Source organism: Sphaerodactylus townsendi, linkage group LG05 (assembly GCF_021028975.2).
Source record: "Sphaerodactylus townsendi isolate TG3544 linkage group LG05, MPM_Stown_v2.3, whole genome shotgun sequence".
Classification (NCBI taxonomy): domain Eukaryota; kingdom Metazoa; phylum Chordata; class Lepidosauria; order Squamata; family Sphaerodactylidae; genus Sphaerodactylus; species Sphaerodactylus townsendi.
Window position 1 is genome coordinate 65,117,090 of NC_059429.1, and position 23,514 is coordinate 65,140,603.

The 23,514-nt window shown below is 44.6% G+C and overlaps 1 protein-coding gene across 1 annotated transcript; it reads right to left on the bottom strand.

The window, feature by feature from the left end:
- Nucleotides 1–4,187: 4,187 nt before the first annotated feature.
- BSND (barttin CLCNK type accessory subunit beta) lies at nucleotides 4,188–22,740 on the bottom strand. The gene is made up of 4 exons (XM_048497858.1): nucleotides 22,564–22,740; nucleotides 19,761–19,855; nucleotides 7,478–7,735; nucleotides 4,188–4,641 (listed from the first exon to the last, which is right to left on the bottom strand). The coding sequence occupies exons 1-4, from the start codon at nucleotides 22,738–22,740 to the stop codon at nucleotides 4,188–4,190; spliced, it is 984 nt and encodes a 327-aa protein (XP_048353815.1).
- Between the last annotated feature and the right edge of the window lie 774 nt (nucleotides 22,741–23,514).

Consider the following 23,514-nt stretch of genomic DNA (forward strand, 5'->3'; position numbering starts at 1 on the left):
AGTGAGGGGGGCTGGTAACATTGCCGCGGTACCCCTGGGACATGCTCACAGCACCCCAGGGTACCACGGAACCCTGGTTGGGAATCGCTGATCTAGATTTTAAATTTCAAAAACTCAAGATTAGCTGTTCTCTCTTCTTTGCTCTTACACCCTGCTGCTGTCTGCTCCTGGTCATTTTTCCCAGTACCTCACAGATTCTTTCCCCAAATGATAGGCCAGCTTTCTTCCTTACTGTGTGAAGTTGGTGAATCATAAAAACCACACATTGTGGTTCCACATTTGACATACTGTTATCACTAATGTATGATATTATTATGCTAGGGGAATTCAAATTAGCCTGTGCACTCCAACACATGCCAGCTGAATGACCTTGGGCTAGTCACAGTTCTTCTGAGCATTCTCAGCCCTACCTATCTTGTTGTGAGGGGGGGGGGGGAGATTGTCAGCCACTTTGAGTCTTCTTACAGGCGAGAAAGGGGGGATAGAAATCCAACTCTTCTTCTTCTTCTTACGTAGGAAAGAATCTAATTCTTACAGAGATAATCCAGTTTACCTCATTGAGTATGAGACTTACAGTGTTATCTGTATTTCCTTCCCAGACTATCTCATTATCTGTATTTCCTTCCCAGACTACTTTATTATTTGTCTTCACCTACAGTTTATGTCTCAACTATTTATGAGATGAAAAATATAAGAAATGTTATTTTCAGCAATTGTACAAACAAGATAGTTTTTTACCTCCTGAAATCTATTAAAACATAAACAAAAATAAATTATATTGGGAAGAGTTCCCTACTTATTAAAACTTATTAAGTACTTATTAAAACTTAACTATCTTTCTATATAGAATGCAACATACAAAAATATTAAAACTGTGAATGAATTAAGCAATCATCCAAGTAGACTGTGCTTCATTCCATAGACATTCTCTTTTATTTTACTTTAATGTGTCCTGAACCGTGGCTCTGAACCCAAGTTCTGGAGTAATGTGAATTATGATGCAAATTAAGACTTGTTCAACACCAATATTAATTAGTAAAAGCAAACTCATATCCTTAACTTCAATCCTCATATGTTTTATAATGAATCAAGGACTGATACAATAAGTGTTCTATGGAAATGGACTCTTGTGGAAATGTCCACATTTCTTCAACCTAGTTGCATTCCTAAAATATTGACATGTGGAGTAGCTCATGGCCATGATAGTTCATGATGCAGAGAGGCATACTGTAACAATCTTGGTGAATAAAAGATGATAAAAATGGATTTTTCCCCTTCTACTTCCAGTGCTTGCTTATATGACAGTGTGGGATTCTGATCCTTACTGACGACTGCTTATAAGCTTGGCGTCCTCTATATACACAAGTGGCAAACTGACAAGCCACCGCAGTTAGTAGGCTTTGGAAACTGACATAAATCATTCCTGATTTTCCATTGCAATGACCTGACCTATAGTGGCCCAGAGGCATGAAACAGAGCAGCAAGCAGAGCCTCAACGCAAAGGTGCTGAGAGCACATGATCAGCTTTCTGTTGGGCTGCTGCTCACACAGGCCAGCTGCTTCAGTGAGGTCAGGCTGGTCAGTGAAGCATGGGCAATAAAGTGGCTGAGCATCCACCCAGAAGTGCTTTTCAATCTATAACAAAATGTTGACATTAAAATAACATTGAGGTGCCATGGGTTTGGAGATTTAGCACCATTTAGGAAATAGTAAGAATATATTCACACATCAGTGGTTTAATAGTATTATTATTCCTGTAATTATGAGTGCTGAAATATAAGAAGGCCCCAAACATTGCAGGATATATGGAAAGAGATATTGTGCTTCTGTGTACAATGTTCTTTTCATTGACATGGCTGCACCTGTGTATGCATTCATTCAGTGAGTTGGAAGATGGGTTTTTACACAATCTTTCAGTGCCATTACCATGAACATTTTAAAAAAATCATAAAATTGTAAGCCTGGAAGGACATTTAAAAGTACCATCCAGTATACTGTTGAAGGCTTTCACAGCTAGAATCAACTGGCTGTTGTGGGGTTTTAGGGCCGTGTGGCCATAGTCTGGTAGTTTTTCTCCTAACATTTCACCTTCATTTGTGACTGGCATCTTCAGAGGAATGTCATGGTAAGATGTGTTTCTCTCCATAGCACAGTGTGGAATTATTGTATGGTGACAATAGACACACAGCCCAGGAAAACCACAACAAACAGCATCCAAATCTTCTCAACTGAAACAGAATCCATCATTATTCAAAATGTCCCCAACAAAGCAATTAATGTAATGGTGAATATGACCTATAATCACATGCATCACACCAATCAGATCTTCCACTAGGCAGAATTTCCCCTTTGTCCTCAAGCAATATGATAAGCCAAAAAGACAAAACCCTTCTTTAAGATTCATCTGCCAATTTTATGTGAGCTTGTTTTTCCTGAGTATGGAATTATGCATGAAGATGATTTTTGTATAAAATCAGCAGTTTCTATCATAATCACTTGTAACCATATCAACTATTGCAACCAGTTGATTTTACTCTCCTGGGAGGATTCATCATGTCCCTTGACAAACTCTAACACTTAGACCATTATTCAAAAAAGGACCTATTCAGATGCCACAAACAATAGGAATTTGTTTGAGACTGGTTGCTTATATGTGTCCGTTGTTTATTGTTAGAAAAACATGCTTTGCCCTCCTCCCCCTCCCATGGCTCACTAAGATTGAAGATGGAAGTCTTCAACTAACTCCTATTAGTCGTGATATCTGAATACACATGACTTAACACATTGAGGTGTGTTTCTTTCCTATTCACAGGGATTCCTAACCACAGTCCTGTCTTATTAGGGCAGCATGTAAGAGGAGGTTGAAGCAGGTTGTGAGCCCAACAATAAACCAGGTACATTTTTGTTTGTGATGTCTGAATGCAGCCAAACAGATGGTATCTCTGCTACATTTTAAAAAATTAAACCAGGTGAAGTATATCTGGCATTATCAGACCTCCATAACTTGTGACCCAGTGATTACACCCTGTGGCAACGTATTGTGTCATTAAAAAAGGCTTTAACAGAATAACAGGAAGTTTGACTTGGTAGATGACACAACATGTATGCTATTAGAGGTGCATTTTATTCTACGTCACAGGAATGAAGGTTCTTTTCCTCTAAATATTCTGGGTGTCTTTGGACAGAAACATACATACCACACTTTGGCCCTTTCTGCATGGGCCAATAAACGTGGGGTGCAGCCAGGGTACATGAGCTTGGAGCAGCCCTGGGCCATTCACACACCTCCATGCAGGTGACCCTGGAGCCAACATGGCTGGCCAATGCGCCTTCACATGGAGGCATGTCTGTTGTTTGTTTACCATCTCAAACTACAGGATCTTGCAGTGTTTATGGACAAAAGGCAGGCTCCTAAGATAGAAGACTTGGGTATCCTTACACAGACAAATTGCCAGTGATTTAATTTATTATTTGAAGGGAGAAAACAATAAGGGGCAGCCGCATGATGCACCTTGCAGTCGTGGCTGTTTGCTCAACCATGACTGCAAGGTGCGTTAAAACAAAAGAATCTCAGAAATCACAATTCTTGTAAAACCCAGGTAGGAACCCAGAGTGGACCCACTTCAGGAGTGGGATCCATGGAAAGTTTTCCCCCAACCCAGGTTTTATCCTGCCTTTAACCAGTGTTTATTGGCCTGTGTGGAAAGGGTCTTACCCCACCCCACATCTATATACACAGGAGATGGGTTGTGGCTAAGTGATAGAGCACCTGCTTGAAAAGCAGAAGATACCAAGTTCAGTCCGCAGCATCTCCAGTTAAAAGGACCAGGCAGCAGGTGATGTGAAAGACCTCTGCTTGAGACCCTGGGTAGGTGCTGCCTGTCTGAGTAGGCAATAATAACTTGGATGGCCCACTTGTCTGATTCAGTATAATGCAGCTTCATGAGTTCACACACCACCATTTTTCTTTTGACTATCAATAGAGTACGTTGTTTCTACTTTTTCTTCTACATTGCCCCCATCCTTTTTTGGTTCTCAAGCAACATTCCCCATCAAACCTCCAGAGAGCAGGAGAAATGTAATGCCACCTCGTTCATTTAAAAATGAATATCAGCTCCTGTTGAACTGATTGGCTGTGATTTTTCCTTAGTGGCCTTTGTCTCCTATGAACATTTTCAGGCTTACCTCTAGCTGTCACGTTCCCCTGTCATAGTGCTTAGCAAGTCTTTTGGTTCAAAGACCGCACCGACAGATACAAGGATATCTTCTGATTCCTCATATATTCCATAATACAAATCACCCTCTTCCACATTGGGTATGAATCTGGATTCCAATAGTCCAGCCCCCAAATTCAGAGGCAGTGCCCCATCTCTTGTTGTGGCAGAATCAGACTGAGGGTTTTTATTTGGTTCTGCTGTCTTTTCATTGCCCTGACCATCCCTCATGAGAGAATCAATCAAAGCAAAATCTTCATAGGAAGGAAGTTTGAATCTGAGCTGACTTTCCTGTGAAGAGCAGAGGTTTGGGGTATCTTTGCACCTTTGTAGAAATGGGCTGTTGGAAGTTGATTCCACTGAAGACGTGTCCATGTCCTCTTGGAGAGAAGCTAATGGCGCCTGTCTGTGTAGCACTTCAGGTTGGCTGAAAGATTTAAAAAAAAAAGTTCGTTGAAGGACATCGTTTCCAAGGCTGCTTCTTGAACTATTTTGTGTTTCAACTAGCAAGTTTACAGTAAATCAAGTAGGGTGTATGCCAGACTTTCAGTAGCCTACTCCCAGATTTAAGATGATTTTTAAAAAATTTTGTTTCTCCTGAGTAGGGCTAAAGAAGAACACCGACATCCTGATCTTTGGACAGAACAATAAGAGGTGGAATTAATCAGGTGGTTTAACAACAGCAATAATGGATTAAATGCTAGCATGCACTATATATGTAACTCAGATGAATGTGAAAGCAAAAAGAACTGACATTCACAGCACAAGCCTGTGCATGTCTACTCAGAAGAAAGTTCCACTACGCTATAATGGCCTTACTTCCAGAAAAATGTGTATGAAATTGCAGCCTTAATTTATTCACCTTCTGATAGAGTTGTAAAGTTTAGTAGATTCAATTAATAATGACCATAAATTTAAAAGATGCCCTAATTGATAAGAAGGCAGATTTTACACAGAAAATGTTTTTAACCCAAGAAATGCAGTTGGCAGGAACAATTTTAGAAGAGGCATTAAATATTCTTTCTGCTAAGGAAAAGAAATGCCTTTTCTAAGGGGAAACTTGATGTGACACATATGCATAAACTTTAATATATTTTCAGAAATATTTCATCTACTTGCAAATTTATTGAAGAGGTGATACACCTCTGAAGATGCCAGCCACAGATGCAGGCAAGACGTTAGGAACAAGATCCACCAGACCACGGCCACACAGCCCAGAAAAACCACCACAACCTATTGAAGATTTCATTAATATGAGTGCAACTAATAATAATTTGTTTAATCAAATGACACTCTGCCCTACCTTTGTGAAACTTACTCAGTTGTATGAATTTAAATGCATTATTTTAGGCAGTATTTCAATTTTGTACCAAGAACCACCTATTCTTGATCAAGAGAATAGGCATGTGAGCTTACCCATATTTTTATACTCTGTGAATGAAAACTCATTCTATCTAAGGAAGAGTTCAAACAAATGCCAAATTCTACATATCTTAAAATTAGTAGCTGGTCCCATTAAAGATATAATTTCAGTGAATTTGTAGCCAATTTCCCACTGGGGCAGCAAAGTTGTGTCTGGGCATTTCATACTAAAAGCAGGGGTTCACAGAATGGAATGTTTCCCCAACCCCTACATGCATAAATAAGTTGTCTAGGGGAGAAGCTAAAATAGATGCTAAGCCAGACCACATCTTCCTACTGGCTAGACTGCCTAGTCTCTCTGTGTGGATAGAATTACTTTCATACGAAACCCCACCTACAATGAGAACTGGTAAAGGTCAGTCACAAACATCATGTAGCCAGAACCAGCTTGCTTAGAACCACAAGAATGCAGATTCTGCTTGCTTCACAAAGTTTGCAATCAGTGCCATTTCACATTTCAATGAGAAAGTGTCATTTCACATTTCAATGAGAAAGTCATTGAATGGCCAATTTTTGGATATGGTCCGAAATAAATGGGAAAATAGGACCACATTTTAAGCATTTGTGATAATTATGTTTACATACCTTGTTTGAGATACCTAATAGTAATTAGAGACCTGCTGCTGTAAGTAAAGATTCAAGCCAATATTCTAATTCCATCCTAACCCATAATAAGCAATGAAATGTTGTGATGTCCTGCTGCCTTGTCGTCTTTGGGCACCCTTGACCCTGTCCATGTCGTCATAGACATGGGCAGGGTTGAGGGTGCCCAGGGTCAAGGGCGCCCAGCTGCCATCCCCTTGCTCTTCCACCACTGCTGCCCCCTTGTTTCCAACTGGGTTCCCAGCCGCAGCCAGCAGTCTCTTCTGCCCTATCCTCTGGCGAGGCAAGAAACAACTGCCATCTCTCACCCTCCAAGATCTGCTTTTATAAGCACTGAGGCTGGAGATGAGGCTTGGGGTGGCATGGGGGCATGGCCTCAGTGCTTATAAAAGCAGCTTTTGGAGGCCAAGAGACAACAGTCGCTTCTGGCCTCCCTGGGGAGTAGGGGGGTTGAAAGGGGGGTGCCCTTGACCCTGCCCATGGTGGTGATGACATGGGCAGGGTTGAGGGCGCCCAAAGACGACAAGGCAGCAGGACTTCCTGCTGCCTTGCCGTCTTCCTGGTCACGTGAGTGGCAGCTGGGGGGGGGGCGCCCGGAGACAATTTGTCCCCGGGAGCCATTTGCCCCTGATACGCCTCTGACCCTCCCCCACTCCAAGCCACCCTATCCCTCAAGGCAGCTATCCTCTTTGTCACTATTAATTTCCACTGAGTAATGAAAATGGGGATGAACATTCCATTCCAGCAAAGCAACTCAGGTCTTTGAAAATTTAGTAACCACTATCAGTGCAATCCTAAAAATGATTACACCCTTCTAAATCAATGGGCTTAGAAGGGTGTCGATCTGTTTAAGATTGGGCTGCAAATGACCTTTAGTTTCCAGAATACCTTCCTATAAAAGGAGGGGACTGATAGTGCTCACTTAAAATCTAGGTTGAAGCAATATATACGTCAATCATGTTTTTAATTGTTACATGAAGATACAGTCAGTAAAACAAGGAAGACTTGTCATATTTTACAGAATAATGATATCCTGAATTAATGATGAGTCTTTATCTGATCAGTTAGAAGCATTTGGCTTCTCAAGCTGTGGTCTTGTGAATTGGCTTCCAATTAATTCTGTATTCCTGTCCTTATGGCTATGAATCTGTAACATTAGTCAGAAGGAACAGGTAGTAGACTAGCGATGAAAAGATGCTAGGTGGAATGCCCCTGAACAAATCATAAAACTGACTCACTGATACAAGCTTGTGGGATTCCTCTGGGATTCTGGGTCCCTGTGAATACCTCCATTGCTCTCTGAATCCATGTGGACTTCTGCTTTGGCCTGTACAATAAGCTGGGTACCTTCTCCGACCCTGGCCAGTAGGTCTGAAGCAGTCCGAACTCCCAAGCACTCTGAAGCACCTGTCCCTTTCATTTGGACCTGTTCATAAGTCGGCAGGCTTTTTTCATAGATTTCAGCTTCTTTCTGGGTCGTGTAAGCAGTCTGGGAACTGTGCCAAGACATAAGAAAGTGGGATGCCATTTCATTTCATCTTTCTGCATTAACAAGGATTTTCTGATTAGGATAAGAACTCCAGGCATTTTCAGAGCACCTTGTCACTTTTCTAATCAATTTGACTTCTGCAGCTAGACTCTTGAATTAGCTTACATGATCTGTTGCAGGGGTTTGGTGAGGGGCAATGAATCAGAGGTAGGTTCCCAGGTTCAATCCCAGGCACCTCCAGTTACAAGGATCAGGCAGTAGGTGATGTGAAATGCCTCTGTCTGAGACCCTGGAGAGCTGCTGACAGCCGGTCTGAGGAGGCAATACTGATCACGATGTATTGATTATCTGATTCAGTATAAGGCAGGTTTATGCAGTCATGCAAGTAGAGCTGTCAAGAGAACTAGCTTCCTTATATGCCTTTCAATCCACATGATCAGATAGGGAAAAAAGTTCAAATGAATCAGCCTTATTATTGCAAGTCAGACAATAGTCCATCTCTCCTGGTACAGCTTGCTCTCACTGGGAACAGTTATCCAAGGTTTCAGATAGAGAGTCTTTCTCAGATTTAAACTGAGATGATAAGGATTTGAAATGTTTGCTTCACCAAAATGTTAGGATCCCTTATTTTATGAAAATTGCTCCACTGAATATGGTCTGTGAATGGAGGGAGAAGATGACAAGCAAATTCACCATGGGACCAATTCCATAAAGCCACATGGAAGTCCTAAAAATCAGGTTTTATCTCCTTTCTTAGCTTGGGTACATCTTCTGAAGCCACAAACAGTGCTGGGGCTAGCCCCAAGTCTAGCTAACATGAAACAGAGGTACTCTCCTTGAGTTTCAGAAGCACTGCCTGTTCATGATAAGCAGAGCTGGAATAGCTAGACCTATAGCTCCATCCATTGGACCAGTTGCCAGGCTGTGGTGCCGCAGCCTTGTTGGCCTTCTGACTGTACCCATGAAGGTTTCCCAGCAGCATGAGGTGGCTTATAATGAAAGAAAAAAACCTCCGGGAATCTCCATTGGGCTTAATGGACTTACGTCACCTTTTCAGCAGTGTACATCTGAAGCCCCAGCTGCTGGTGCGACAAGGCAATGGTCAGGAGAACACGATGGGGACAATGGTTAGGAGGAAGCCAACTAACGTTGGCTCCTCCCTGGACCAGCCTCATTATGCTGGCAGCAACAGGGGTGCAGGGATGCTGATGCCATGTCTGGCATTGCATCCCACCACCAGGTAGGGCCACAAACAAGGACGGAGGTAAGGGGGGGTTCTCGGGTTCAAAAAAAAACCCCATTACATGTCCAAAGCTCCACCCCCTGTTTGTGGTTTTTAAAATATTTAAAGTGTTTTTTGGTTTTTGGCCTGCAGCGAGCACAATTTTTAGGCTAGCAGCACCAAAATTCCAGGGATGTTTTTGGAGACTCTCTTGATGATACTACCCAGGTTTGGTGAGGTTTGGTTCAGGGGGACCAAAGTTATGGACTCCCAAAGGGGTTCCCCATCCCCCATTGTTTCCAATGGGAGCTAATAGAAGATGGGGGGTACACCTTGGAGAGTCCATAACTCCGGACCCCATGAACCAAACTTCAGCAAACCTGGGTGGTATCATTAGGAGAGTGTCCTAAATATACCCTGAAAGTTTGGTGCTGCTATCTTAACAATTGCACCCCTGACAGCAGGCACCCTTCAAGATTCGCCTTTTAAATCCACCCCCTTCGGCATGGATTTAAAGGGAGAATCTGAGGTCCCCAGTTTAAACATTGAAACTGATGCTGTTCCAGGGTGGTGGATAATCCACCCCAAAACAGCATTACTTTCAATGTTGTTTTAAATGGGGACCCCAGATTCTCCCTTTAAGGTGGATTTAAAAGGAGAATTTGGGCTCTTTAGTTTAAACACCATTGAAAGTGATGATGTTTGGGGGTAGATTCCAGCATCACAGAGGCTGCCCATGGGGGGGGGGTGTGCGCAAAACTCAGATTTTGCACTGGGCTCTATTTTCCCGAGCTACACCTCTGCCCAGAGGGGAGGGCAGAAGGGGCTGCTGGCTGGGAGCCCAGGTGGTGGTGGGGAAAGGGCGGTGCAGGGGAGAGCTGCTTTTATAAGTACCAGGGCGGGGTGGGGCAGGGCTTGTGGAGGTGTGGCCATGCCCCTGACCCCCCTGTAGTAATGCACCGCTGACCCAGCAGCACCGTGGTCGAGCGCTGGAACACCTACGCTCCTACGGCCTTCTGGTCGCACCGCACCCCCACTCCTCATCCCCCTATGAGTCACGGGTCATGAACTGTCTGGCTCAGTCACCGGGCGCAGGGACAATGGTCTTGCCCCCAGGTGAGGATTAGGCTCAGACGCTTATGCTCCTCTCCGCACGTAGCCAGGTGAGATCATGCATCACATGATGATCTCCCAACCTCCGGGCCTCTCGGAACTCCCTCCGTTCCTCCCTTCTACGCCCCGATAGAATCATAATAATAAGGTGGTAGAGACCAGCACCACGAGGAAGTTGTCAGGATCCGCGAGAAATCCAGCGCTTCCTGTTGCTGGCGCTCTCCACCAGATGAAACCTCCTCCAGCGTCTCGCCTATTCCTTAGCGGCGACTCCTGCGGGGGATGACTACAAGCTGGTGCGAAACCCTCGGGAATCCTCGAACCTCCCACCCTGCTCACCGTGGCAGGAAAGGCAGCGGTACCGAAGTCCGCTGGATCGGGCGCATCCAGGGACCCACCGTTTCGGTATCGCCTGTCCTCTGGATCGTGGCGATCCAGAGACTTCGCGTCCTAGGACACTCTCTCAGGTCCGGCCGGAACACCGGTGAGTATGGGAGCTTGCAAAAGCAGGGCTTATGACAAACTGCGTTAGCGAACTGGCGTTAGCGAAATGCGGCAGGGTCCGTAAAGAGGCTGCGCCGGTGGTTAACTGAGGAGATTGAAGCTCAATGTCCATGGTACCCAGAGGGGGGGACATTGAATCTTAAGGACTGGGAAAACATCGGTAGCACTCTTGGCGACATGCTTGGCGCCGATGTCACTGCTACTGGCGTGGGGAGCAATGTTATGTCGCCATCAGCCTGCAGACCTATGGCTCCCTTGCTGTAGGCAGCCCTCGCTTCGATCTTTCACCTTCAATTTCAACCGAAGATTTTCTCTATCCGCTAAATTGGACGCCTGTCCTCCTTCTGCCCCTTGCTCCTCCGCCCATTTCAAATTCTCCTTGTCGCCGCCCCTCCCCCCCCTGCTCGCGCTTCATTTTCGAAGCCACCGCACCTCCGTCAGCGCCCCGCGTAATGGCCGGGTTTAAAACTCGCAGAGCGTATTAGCCACGATCTGCAAAGGGAAAACCCTGACGGAAGGCGATGCCGATATTCTGCGCGTATTACCCCGTCCATTTCACGATACCGAGGGGGGGGATGGCATTGTTCGGGGTTGTCGATGCAGCCCTTAAGCATAACATCCTCACTGGGCTCCGCAAAGCGTCACGGGGCGTAGGGAGCCACTAGCCCCTGGTGAGAGGCATGCTGGAAGTGTCGTGAGAATCACCTAATGGTTCGGACGACTGGAAGACCACCTTCGCTGATGCTCTGAGCTCCTGCACAATTTGTGATCTGGGAAAGCGAAGTTCCGCCAGCAGTGCTTCAACAGGGCAGCCACCTCTGGCGGCGCCTACACGCCCAGCGCAGCTTTAAACCGATGCCTTCCTGCCCAGCGATCAGATTGTGCCTGGGGCCGCCCTTACGATTAAGCCTCTGGAATTAAATACTACAAAGGCGTTTATCAAGGTTCCCAATGCCGGTAGCCAACCCAGAGTTTCTCCACCATCCGGCCAAAAACCCCAAGAGCCCTATGCCGAGTTTGTGAACAGGCTCCAGGAAGCTCTCAAAGGCAGGTTGACGAGGAGGCCCAGAGGCGAACTCATAGCCTGCCAAAGAGAACGCCTCCCACTGGAGTGCCGCCAAAGCAGTCACAGGCTTAGGTAGGAACCCTGAACTGGCCGACATGCTCAAAGCTTGCCAGGACATCGGGTCTTTCGCCTATCAAGCCAGCCTTCTAGCTGCAGCCCCTCTCCGCTGCCCTGAGACAGCCCGAGGCGAGTGTTTCAATTGCAACAAGCCAGGACACCTCCGTGGGACTGTAGACTGCTCCGTGGGGGGCCTACAGCCCGAGCAGGAGGTCTCCCCAGAGGGCGAAGACTCCCAGGGAGGTCTAAGACGGGTGCTCCCAAAGCCTGCTGGGAAGGCCCGCACCGGGCATCTCCCCAGCAGGAACCAAACCCGCACCTCAAACCCTTCCCCGAGCTCCCCACGAGATCTTGGCTGCTCCAGCTCAGTATAGTGATCCCATCCCACGAAGGAGACCGTGCTGAGATGGTCTTGCCAAAGCTTCGCCCGGCTGAACAGGGGTTGTTCATCATCAGGGTCATCGACTCCACATGCAGGGGAGCCATCCACATCCAGGTATGGACAAACATCCATAGAAACTGCCAAGTTCATCTGAACACCCTGCCTCTGCTGCTCACTTTCGAGTCTAAATCTAAGTTCAGCTAATCTAAATCTCGTTGCTTTCGTGACTCCCCCTCGTCCTGCTTCCTGCTCTGCCTAGCCCCTTCTATTTCCAAAGTCACCATGCCTCCGCCAGTTGCCACAGAGTGGCACGATTTCAAAATCTCTGCAGAGTCCACAATCACTGAACTACAAGCAGCTGTAAGGATCAAATCAGATCTAGAAGCCTCTGAGCCTGTGCAAAGCCTAAGCTCAAAGCTCCAGTGGCGACAAAATCGTCAGTACCTCAGAGAGAGCAGGATCGCGGCCTGCAAAGGAACCGCCCTGCAAGATCCAGAGAGCAAGATCTCAAATCAGAGTTGCAATCCTCCTCATTACTTTATCACGGCTCTGTATGCCTATATATGCTCTGTATGTCTTACCCCCTTTCAAGAGACCCCTAAAATTTTCCCTCCATCAGAGGGATTTGTCCATTAGCTTCTAAGCTGCATGCTCTTATGCTTCAATTAAAGTCTCTCCTTTTGATTATGTGTGCCAATGCCTTGAAAGGCTTCACCCATTACAGCATCAACCTTAAACAGGACGGCTTCGTGCATGCTCCCTAGGAGGCCGATGGGACCTGCTTCAGGCGCCTCCATCTTAGTTTAAACCCTCAAAACTCTTCTTCAAACCTTTCCTTGAGAGCACCTTTTCCTTAGATCCCATCTGAGCCTACACTGCCACGCCAAGTGGCGCCATGAAGTTTACATATGAAGCCCAAAATCATTTTCATGCTCCCACATTCTCTGCTGAGCTCCCTGGCTAGTCACAGTGCCAGGATCTCTCAGCCACCTATCTTACACAGCCTCACGCTGTGAGAGAAGGTGAAACTGACTCAAACCGCCAAAGTCCCTTACAGGAGGGAAGGTAGAGAGCTGACTTCAAACCACTTCCCCGCCTTCCTTTCTGCACACCCTCCCTCTTTCTAATGGGGCTGGCGCACCCCACCTCTAGATCTAGGATCTGATAAAGGGTTTTGCAAACCCCTCTCAATTTGCTCCTGTGTGATCAAACCTCAAGCCCAGGAACTGTTTTCTTTGCATCTTCTCTACATCTTTCCTATGGATGCTATATTCTGATGCTTGACTATAATTGTGAATTGTTTAAGTTGCTTTGCAAAAAACCCACACTTTAGACGGTGATTGGGATTGTTTTACAAACAAACATCCGACCTGGATGTGACCTCTCCTTCTCCTAAGCCTTGAACAATTCTCTGCCTTGTGTCTCTTAACTTACCTTGAATGTTGCAAGTGATGTCGAGGAATGGGCCAACTGCACCCAAAGAGCTTGGCCAAAACAAAGCGAAAGAAGGAGTGGGTTCCTATCTATCGACCCAATCAAGGTCTCATCCAGCAGATCATATCAATGCTATTCTCTCTAAAACTAACTCAGCCAGCTGCAAACCCCCTGGAAAAAAGCCGCTGCTTGTCTTTGCCTCTCTCCCCACACAGATTTCCAACTTTCGATGGGGGCCAACTCGAAATCCCTGGGACAACGGGAAAGCCGGCCCTATTGAGGAAGGGCCACGATTGCTCCCCAGCCTGGGCGAGACAGGAGGGATCTCTCTGGAGCAAGCACACCTATTAACTTCCCACAAGCGATCACGGCCCAGCTGCGTCCCCCCCCCTGGGAGCGGCAGCCTGGGGCTTGCCAGCTGTGGCTCAGAGGTTGATGCCCAGCGTGTTGCTGCTCCCTCATCTACAATGCAGCTATTCTCTCTCCTCCTCTCTGCCATGCCCCTGGCTGAAGCTTGGAGTTGCAGCCAGGGACATTCCTGATAAGGTGAACCCCTTGGAGACTCTCCGGGCTGTTTTCAGCCGCTTGAGATGATGTTGGAACATGCCTTCTCTCACAGCTCTGCACAAATTGAGAGTGTCACTGAACTAACAAATGCTAAGAGACTATCCAGTAGCTCTCCTTACCCAATTCCCTTGAGAAATCCATCCATGGACTTTCTAGCATGCCATTGCTCCACTAGTAGCTTTGGTGGTCCAAACAGCAAGAGCCACATTGAACAAATTATGCAGCCATGGGCTGCCTCCCGATCCTTATATTCATCTAGCTTATGTATTGTTTATCAATGTTCATCTCATCTTCATGTATATGATTCGTTTGAATACTGTGACCCAACTGACTGTTAAGAAATTGTTGCATGCCTTGTGAATTTAGAAATTACACTATTTGCTGTTGTTGCGTCCCACGCCCTATCCGTCTGCGGGGACTCTCTGCTGCCGCCTGCCGCATCTGATCTGCCCCACGGCTCCACCCACCAGACCCAAAGCGCCGCCGTCGCTCCTCTCCCCTTGAATCCCGCTTGCTGGAAGCGACATGGCCGGCCCCTCAAGGCGGAATTTGTCTCGCTCGCAGTTTCCCTGGTGGGAGTCCTGGACCTCGCCTCTACTAGCAGCTAAGACTATTGGCCGGCCGTGGCCTGTGCCCTTCTTGAGATCCTATCAATTGTCCCACCTCCACAGCTCTGGATACCCTGGCCTCCGAGCAGCAGGAATTTCGTCAGCGACTCTAGATAATCGTGCGCTATGTGATTGCACTTGCTATTATTGCATCACCAAAGGTTGTGAAAAATGGCATAACATGTGTTGCCTTACAATCTCTCTGATAATTCCCAGTTGGATTCATTATGAAAGTCGCGTGAGTTACGCAGAAAGTTGTATCAATCTGAAATATGGCATTATTTGCCCCATTGGTGGGTCAGTCCTCTGGGGGCTGGCTACAGGGGATGGTTAAAATTATTACTATTGTACAGCTCTGCATTGGTTTTGATTGTATGCCTCGTCGTCCGGATCTTGTTTTATTCAATGTGTATCTAATATGTGCCTGTATAGCGTGTGTAGAAGCTCCCTCGATTTCCCTTACCTGCTTAACCAATGGTTCTAATGTTACACAAGCAGCTCGGTCAACTCAGAGCCAAACAGTGGCGGAGGGGACAAAGCGTCCCCTAAATGCGGCCTCAGCATTTGGCCTCCCTTCTAAAATGTAAAGAAGGAGGAGATGTAGTAATGCGCAGCTGACTAAGCAGCACCGTGTGGTCGGCTGGAACACCCTACGCTCCTCTGACCTTCTGGTGCATACCTTTACGCGCCTCCTCATCCCCTATGAGTCACGGGTCCGCTTGAACTGTCTGGCTCAGTCACTGAGCGCAGGGACAATGGTCTTGCCCCAGGTGAGGGATTAGGACTCCAGGCGGCTTACGGCTCCCTCTCTGCGCGTATGCCAGGTGAGATCATGCATCACGCGATGATCTCCCAACCTCCCGGCATCTTCGGAACTCCCTCCACGTTCCTCCCTTCTGCGCCGCTGATAGAATCATAATAAAGGTGGCAGGAACCAGCACCGCAGCGAGAGAGTTGTCAGGATCACGAAATCCCGCGCTTCCTGTTGCTGACGCTCTCCACCAGATGAAACCTCCTCCGCGTCTCGCCTATTCCTTAGCGACGACCCTGCGGGGATGACTACACCCCCCCCATAAAAATCTATACCTACATCCCTGGCCACAGAAGCCGTTTATTAGCAAATTTGGGACACCCTTCCTTGGATGGGGCTGTAAATGTTCTGAGGAGATGTTATGCTGTCCAAGGGTTCTTTTTGAAAGCTCCCAATGCACTACAGCTGTTTGGGTCTTTATAGAAGAATGAAGAAACTTCCATAACTCTTAGAACTGGAATCATTCCTCCAGTGTCTCACCAGTTAGAAATAATTGAGACTCTGAATCATGAATAACATAAACTACTGCTTCTATTCTTCCAAGGTTTTATTATGAAGCTCCCTTAAAAATCTCTTTTTCATGATTAATTGTAGGTCTTTATTTTCAGGCATTATTTTTGACTGTGTGTATGGCGAGCACAATATGCTCCTCCCAATATACACAATCACTATTTTGTCTGAAAAGGGTCACACACACACACATATTCACACCTCAGAATACATATGTCAGAACCCTCAGGGCTGAAAAGACCTACATCCAAATAGAAATGATAATCTGTCAGCATTTAAAAGAAATCCTCTAAAGAATAACAAGAGGAAATGACTGGTCCATTGGGCTCTCCAGCCATTACAGTTCAAAATCACATAGAATTTAAATAATTAAAATAAATAGCTTTCCTTTTTTTCTTTTTTCCATTTAAAAATCTTCCTGTACCTATTTTTCTTGTAACGTGTTGAATTATTACCCAGTTATCTCTAAGCTAATAAGAAAACTAGAACTTCTTCAGATGTATTACAAAAGCCCTCTGAGGCAGGTGGCTTGTGCCTGACCATCTGCTATTGCACGAGCAGTAGTTTGAAATTTGTTGGCTCTTGAGTTTTGCTGGATAAATACTTACCTTGGTATTGTTCCAAGTACAATAAATAATGCCCCAATTTACAATGGAGTATCTTAATTGATGCAACTTTGGTAGGTTGGACGGGTATAAGAAGCTTTTCTGCTGTAACTTCCGTTATTTATAATCAGTTTGTTCTCTGTTTGGAGAACAAGTCCATGGAGGATCACTTGATTTCTATATGTAAAATAACAGTATCAGTGTTTATCATTAGATATCTTAAAACAATCCCCTCCCTCAAAAAAACTGAATGATCTAAAAATAATGTAGGCCATTTCCACATGGCCAGCTGAGCGAGGGTACATCGGAGTAATTCATGCCGATGCACCCCCCGGGGGCCATTCACATGAACGGCCCTGCTGGTTCTGCAGCCAGTGGCGCAACCTTCGCATGGGCCATGCCACTCCCAAACGTCTCCTACTTCCTGCCGCCTTTCGTCACTCTGTGGAGACCAGGGGACACGCCCCCATGGCCAGAATAACGTCCTGGAGTGACACTGCATCGATTTGGCGGTGGAGCCTGTGAAAAGGTTCCCCCAAAAAACAGTGTTTTACTGGGCCGAAATCAGTGATTTTGGCCAGTGCAGAAATGTCCTTAGTTTCAATATTTTCAGGTAAGGAATTACATTTTTAAAAAATATGAGAAACAGTATGTTTTTTATACTGGAGGATGTGACAAGTCTCTTTTTTTCTACTAAGAGAATGCACACAACCTCCTAAGATTTTTGGGATCTAAGTTCATTTTGAACTATAAACCTTCCCCTCAGTTCCTAAGTACTCCTCTACAGGTAATGAATCCATAGGCTTTGAGTTCATTGCTGTGAGGTAAGTTTTGCGGTACACAAGGAGATTATGGAGATCACTGAGGCTGGATTATTATGCAAACAATTAAGAAGATTTATTTTGTTTCTGGGTTAATTTTAAAAGAACAAACCAGCAACATAGGTCTGCAGGTAGATAAAGTAAAAGCCTGGCTGAGGCACAAAAATTTAAACTGGTTATAATTTCAGACAGTAGTTAGATTTATCTACAGTGCTTTCAGGCACAGACTTTTGTTGACTAGCCACTAGGTTGGACCCTCTCTCACACACACCAGCCTGCCCTTTCCCCACAGTCAAACTTAAGGCTGCAAGGTGTGCTTATCACCAGTGGCAGATCTAACAATCTTTTCTCCCTCAGGTCTGCTGTTTTTCTTTTTTTCTCCTTTCTGTCATAGAGGATCATCAAAAAGGAACAGCTTTAAAGTACAATCGGTTAGAATGGCTAGCATAGTACTGTTGGGTATTTGGATCTGTATTTTTAAAGAAGCATTTGGAGTCTCATCTTCCGTTTATTTCAAAGAAACCTACTATAAAATCATGTTGGTACCTTACGTTGCTGCTCCTGTTTCCGTGCATGCACATGATGTCTTATCCCAAAATTAAAATGTTGTGATATATCTGTTCTTTCAAATGTAATATATTATTTTTCTCAAATTATATTGTGACTCATAATTTTGATAAGTTTGTAAGCTCATGCATTTCATAATACACAAAGATCAAACACCCCAGCTGCTTTTCTCCCTGCTGGGAAAAAGATACAAGTAGCTTTGTTTTTCTTCCCATGGGGAGAAAAATACTCAAGCCTCCATTTTTTTAGCAGGAAAGTTGCCAGAGTAGCAACAGTTGAATGGATTCTCTCCCCCCCCCACACACACACTTCCACTTCTCTGTTCAAGTGTGAAATATCCTGAGGTTGCCTCTAGTGGGGATGGGGGAGGGAGGTGGAACTGAGGGCCATGCCTAGCTTTGCCTAGTCTTGATGCCACAACTTCCCTTTGGTTTAGGGAGCCATCTGACAGCTTGACACCTAGAAAATATCCACCATAGCTATTTGACTTGGGAATGTCCACTCCAATAACCTCAACATTTCCTTCTCCGCACCATCTATTGACGCCTGCATACCTTGCAATATGCACAGTTAGTCACAGCTGCCTGGCAACAGTCCTAGAGCACTTGCGGTTGGGCAAATACACAGTAGCCAGAAAGTCAATGGCTGCTGCTGTCTGCTGCATGTATAGCACCAGATCATTCCATGTCCAGCCATAATATTACATCATCATGCATACTATTTATTAAATTACACATAAAGTCCACCATTCTTCCATGGTACTCGAGGCAGTATCTGTACAATTTCTAAGAGGTATCCCTTTCAGAATTGCTTCAGCGAGACTGTTGTATTTATTTCGATTTAGATTATTATGTACTTTCCAACCAAAGCATAGGACCAATGCCAGTACAAGCCAAGGCAACAGTGCTCAAAATTGGCAGGGCAGATGAGGCAGTATGTGACTGACTGCAATCTTCACCTACCTAGAATAAGTCCCATTAAACACAGTGGGACTTAACCAGAGTGAGCATGCATAGGATTGAGCTGTAAGAGCTGGGAAACTGGCCCACTCTTGCACTATTGAGAAGGAGTAATTAAGAAAGAAAGATTGATGGAAAAGAAAAAGGGATAGTGTCAGTAATAGATTCACACATATTCATATCTGGAGCTGGGCTAATTCACAATATTCCTGTCCAGATCTTAATGTTAGAAATAACTGCTTGCCCATGTTCATTAAAATGTGCCTTAATGGCAGCTAGCCTTGTTTGGAGGAAAGGGAGCTACAATTATGGTTAGGAAGCTGAGTGACAGAGAAGATGCTTCCTGATAATCATAATTGTATCTTGCTGGCTGATTTTTGCACACTGCAGGCGGGCTAAAGGACTAGCTAGTGCTAGAACCAGTGTAGGGTGAGCCGTAAATCCACATACACTTTGTGGGTGAGTTGTACACATCAAAGATGGGCACTAAACCAGATGCTGCAGCCCCATCAGCCTTTCACTGTTGTCCACACAGGTCTTCTCTTCAATTCTCTTTCACTTTTTTAAAGGAACAAAGATTTTTGACATGCCCTGTATTTTTCTGAAGGTGCTCTTTTTCTTCAGATTCTTTTGCTTGAAATAAATAAAATATTTTTGCAATTCATTATTTTTCGCCAGTATTTCTAGACATTGACCTTGTTTCCTGAGAGACACAGATTACACTGTGTGCCCAGTTAGGGTTTTAATTAAATATGAGATTACAAACCATTGAGTTGAAGTGTATAGGCTTGGTTCCTCAGACATACCTGTTCTTTTCTGGAATCTCATTTTCAACAGATGAAGCAGCAGATTTCTTTGCAAGGAAGTGTTCAGACTCTGTGTCAACCGAAACAACTTTGATCTAGGGGAAAAGTGGGGAAGTTAGGGGAGGTGGCTTCACGGAACAAGAGGACATTTTTTCTACCTGTTTCCTTAGATTTGGGACGACTCACAAATATGCACATTAACAACATTTTCCTGCAAGCATTCACTTTAACATGGATTTGGTGCATGTATAAGGTGCTTCTCAAGGGGAATCTCCTCATAAGGCAAGTGTTAGTAGCATTTGATCCAGTACTTGTGATCTGTACTTGACATTTTAGATACAATCATTTTACCAGAGTGTCTTCTCATTAATCAGCTGTGTGTACTGCAAAGGGACCATGCAACATTGGTGTAATCACTGTGCTACACTGACTTCCGGGGCAAATATATAAGTGCAGCAGTTTATTGTCCTGAACTGGGAAGCCTTCATCCCACACTTGTTGTGAAGCACAGTCCTTCATATGGTTTGTTCATTTTTTAAATCAAATGCAACCTTGAAAGAGTGCAAGCAGCTTCTTTCCCACTCAAAGGCTCCCCCCACCCCACCATTGATTTCTCTCTGTAAGAAGAAAGGTAGATAGGATGTGATTTTGAGTAGAAATATAAAAGAGTTACACTGTTCCCCTGCCATTCAAACTCACCTCTACTCAAGAAGGGGAAGTGGAAGGAAAGCGGACATATCACATCTGGTTTGGTCCTGAGAATTATTCTGTGCCTTCAGCAAAATCACACAGTTAAGGCCTTCTTACTTTTCACATTCACATACCCCCATGGTGTGGGGGTCACAAATGCTGGACAAATATCTGAGGGGCCCATGTTGTGGGAACTTGCTGGGTGAGCTGAGTTATTTGCCCACTTTAACAAGAACAAGGTAGGGTTAAGAATGCTTACCAGAGGAAGGTTCTTCTCAAAGTGGTGCTTGAAAATGTGAATGTGAAAGGTTGATGAGAGAAGCTATGGTCTTCCAGCAAGGTGTAGATATTTGAATGAACTATTGCAAATAGCCTCTAATACGCATAGGTTTTCAGGACACCACAGAAATTATACTGCAGAATTTTTTTTAAAGCTTTCATTTTACAGATGTTCGACTATCACTGTACATTTCCGCCACTGTACATTTCCCCCAATCAAACTTATTCATCGCTCTTTGTCGCTAAGTTGTAAGACAAGAACATTTTGGAAAAAAGGAATCACAAAGAAAGGACTTTTCTTTCTTTGAAACTTATATCCTCCACTAAACCTCTGAATGCCCAACAGCACAGTTCATGTGTGGCTTATGCTAACTTCCTTTAAAGTGCTTGGGGACAAATGAAAGCATGGCACTATGGGAAGAGGAAGTGACAGCCATCTTAAACCTGCAATCTCCCACCAACTGCCTCTCCCTACCTGTTTTTTTTCATCGTAGAACTTACTGCCAGTCTCAAAACCACACCAGGAAAAAAAGGAGTGGATATAAGCTATTTTGAGAGAAACTATTGATGTGGGGAAGTTTGGTACTACTGTCCTGCCTCCATGAAACCTTCCCTTTCTTACTTTACAGAATTTGGTAGTATTCTGATGCTAACATAGATATCTGATTCCATCACATCTAATTTGCCTTGAGACTCTACTGGTAAGCCCAGAATATTGGGCTGGCAATATTGAGGAAACCCAAATTCAGAACCCATCCAAGACTAAACTACATATTATAAGGGAGATCTATGCTTGGATCTCTTCATGTTTCATTTTTAATGAAATGCATGCACAAAGAGAATGATCCATTTTGGGCAGAGCGTGGCAAAGCCAAAGGGACACTGAACCTCCTCCTCATCTGTTTACCTATAAAAGGCATTTGTATCCTACTTTTGCTTTATAGCTGAAATGAATTTCCAAAAAATGATTGACTATAATGTGATATAAAACTGTTCAAAATCTAAAATGAATTCTAAAAACCACAATCAGAGAGCTTAATAAAAAATAAAATCAATTAAAAGCCTTGCCTCCCCAGTAGTTTTCCTGATCAAATTTGCCTTTTTTCATTACCTATATTTTTTCTCCATAGGGCAAAAAAAGAGGAGAAAAAAGAGGAGATTATTGTGATTTGTAAAGTAACATGAAGTAAAATAGTTTAACAACTCTTTCTCGCCCCCTTCCCTCTAGTTCAAAGGATAGCTCTCAGCAGCTGAATTTCCCTGAAAAAGAAAGTGTTGAGAAATCCTCTCATGGATCTCCCACATTACTTATAGTTTTGCTCTCAGCCTTCCAGATGGGGTTGGGCAAAGTGACTCTCTTCAGTCGAAGACCCCTAAAAATCTGAGCAGGTCAAACACTCTTTGGACTTCCTGGAGAAAGTGTTTTGTTTTAAAAATGCATCCAGGGTTGCTAGTTTAAACAGTAGACTTTTCAATGAACACAACAAAACATCTCCACATCTGTCTTTTAAAAAAATTGATCTTTCCAGAATTCCCACCAAATTATTTGCTATTACTAATTTCTACCTGGGATCATAAGTCCTTGAAAATATCATTACCCTTGTGGTAACTGTATGGAAACTGACATATCAAATAATTAATCTGTCATGCAGATAATGGAACCCATATTTCCTGCTTTATAAATAAATGCTCTTGTGTACTGCTCAGCAGGCAAACAGTCTCTGTACAGAATGGAAATGTTAAGTGCCTGCAGCAATTGCCAAGGGCTTGGAGCTTAAAAGATACTGATGATTTAAAGCACAGTTTTACCAAAATTACTTAGACAGGCCCCTACCTTTGGGTAGCACTGGCACATGCTCCAAGTGATCCCTGCTGCTATGACCAAGATCCCCAGAGTACAGAAGGTGATGTAGATCTGGGGCTTGTCCACACTCATGATGAACATGCCAATCATCACCAGAAAGAAGCCCAGGACGATGAGCCCATGGCGGAAGGTTTTATCTTCAGCCATTTGAATCCACACACCTCAGAAAGGAAATCAAAATCCAAGGCAGGTATCTAGGTATCTAGTTCATGGGAAAAGGTTTTTAATTTAAAAAAAAAATACAGGCAATCCATCTCCTGTCCCAGACCCACACCCTGATCCCCACTCTCAGGTGCTCTGTTCCAAAGGCAATAGAGAGACGAGAGAGTCTGTTGTGCCTTCAGACTAGTCTTGTGCAGGTCTGAGCCAGCCAGTTTTTAATAGGTTTGTAATGAATGCAAACAAGATCCCTAAATTCACACTTGAGTAACACTGCCCAGATCTGCTTGATTATAACCTTCCCTCTGGGCATGGGCTGTGCAAAGGCTGTGAATGCCTTGCCAAGGGGGTGTGGACAGGGGAAGGAGATACTAGTATTCTTCTACTCATATAGACCTTTCTCAGGTTTCAGTGCCTGAATGGAACATTAGATAACATAAAGATCCCACTGCAGAACAGGTAAGTACTGACTGCTTCACATTTCAGTCCTTTCCACAATCTTTAACGCAGTTCTTTGGTTGGAAAATTACTCTGTCTCTCTTGCTGGATGATAAGGTCTTCAGTGTTGTGTGTGCCCTTGCACTGATAACGTTGGCAGTGCCCCAGGTTTTCTAGAATGAATTGCTGCTACAAAGAAGTAGATCAGGTGGAAACCTCACAAGATGACTTATTTGAAATGTGTCACTCCAGCCACTTACTGCAAGTTTTGCCCGCACCTCAGGTGGGCTGCATATCCTTTGTTTTCCTCCAGAGAAGCAAATA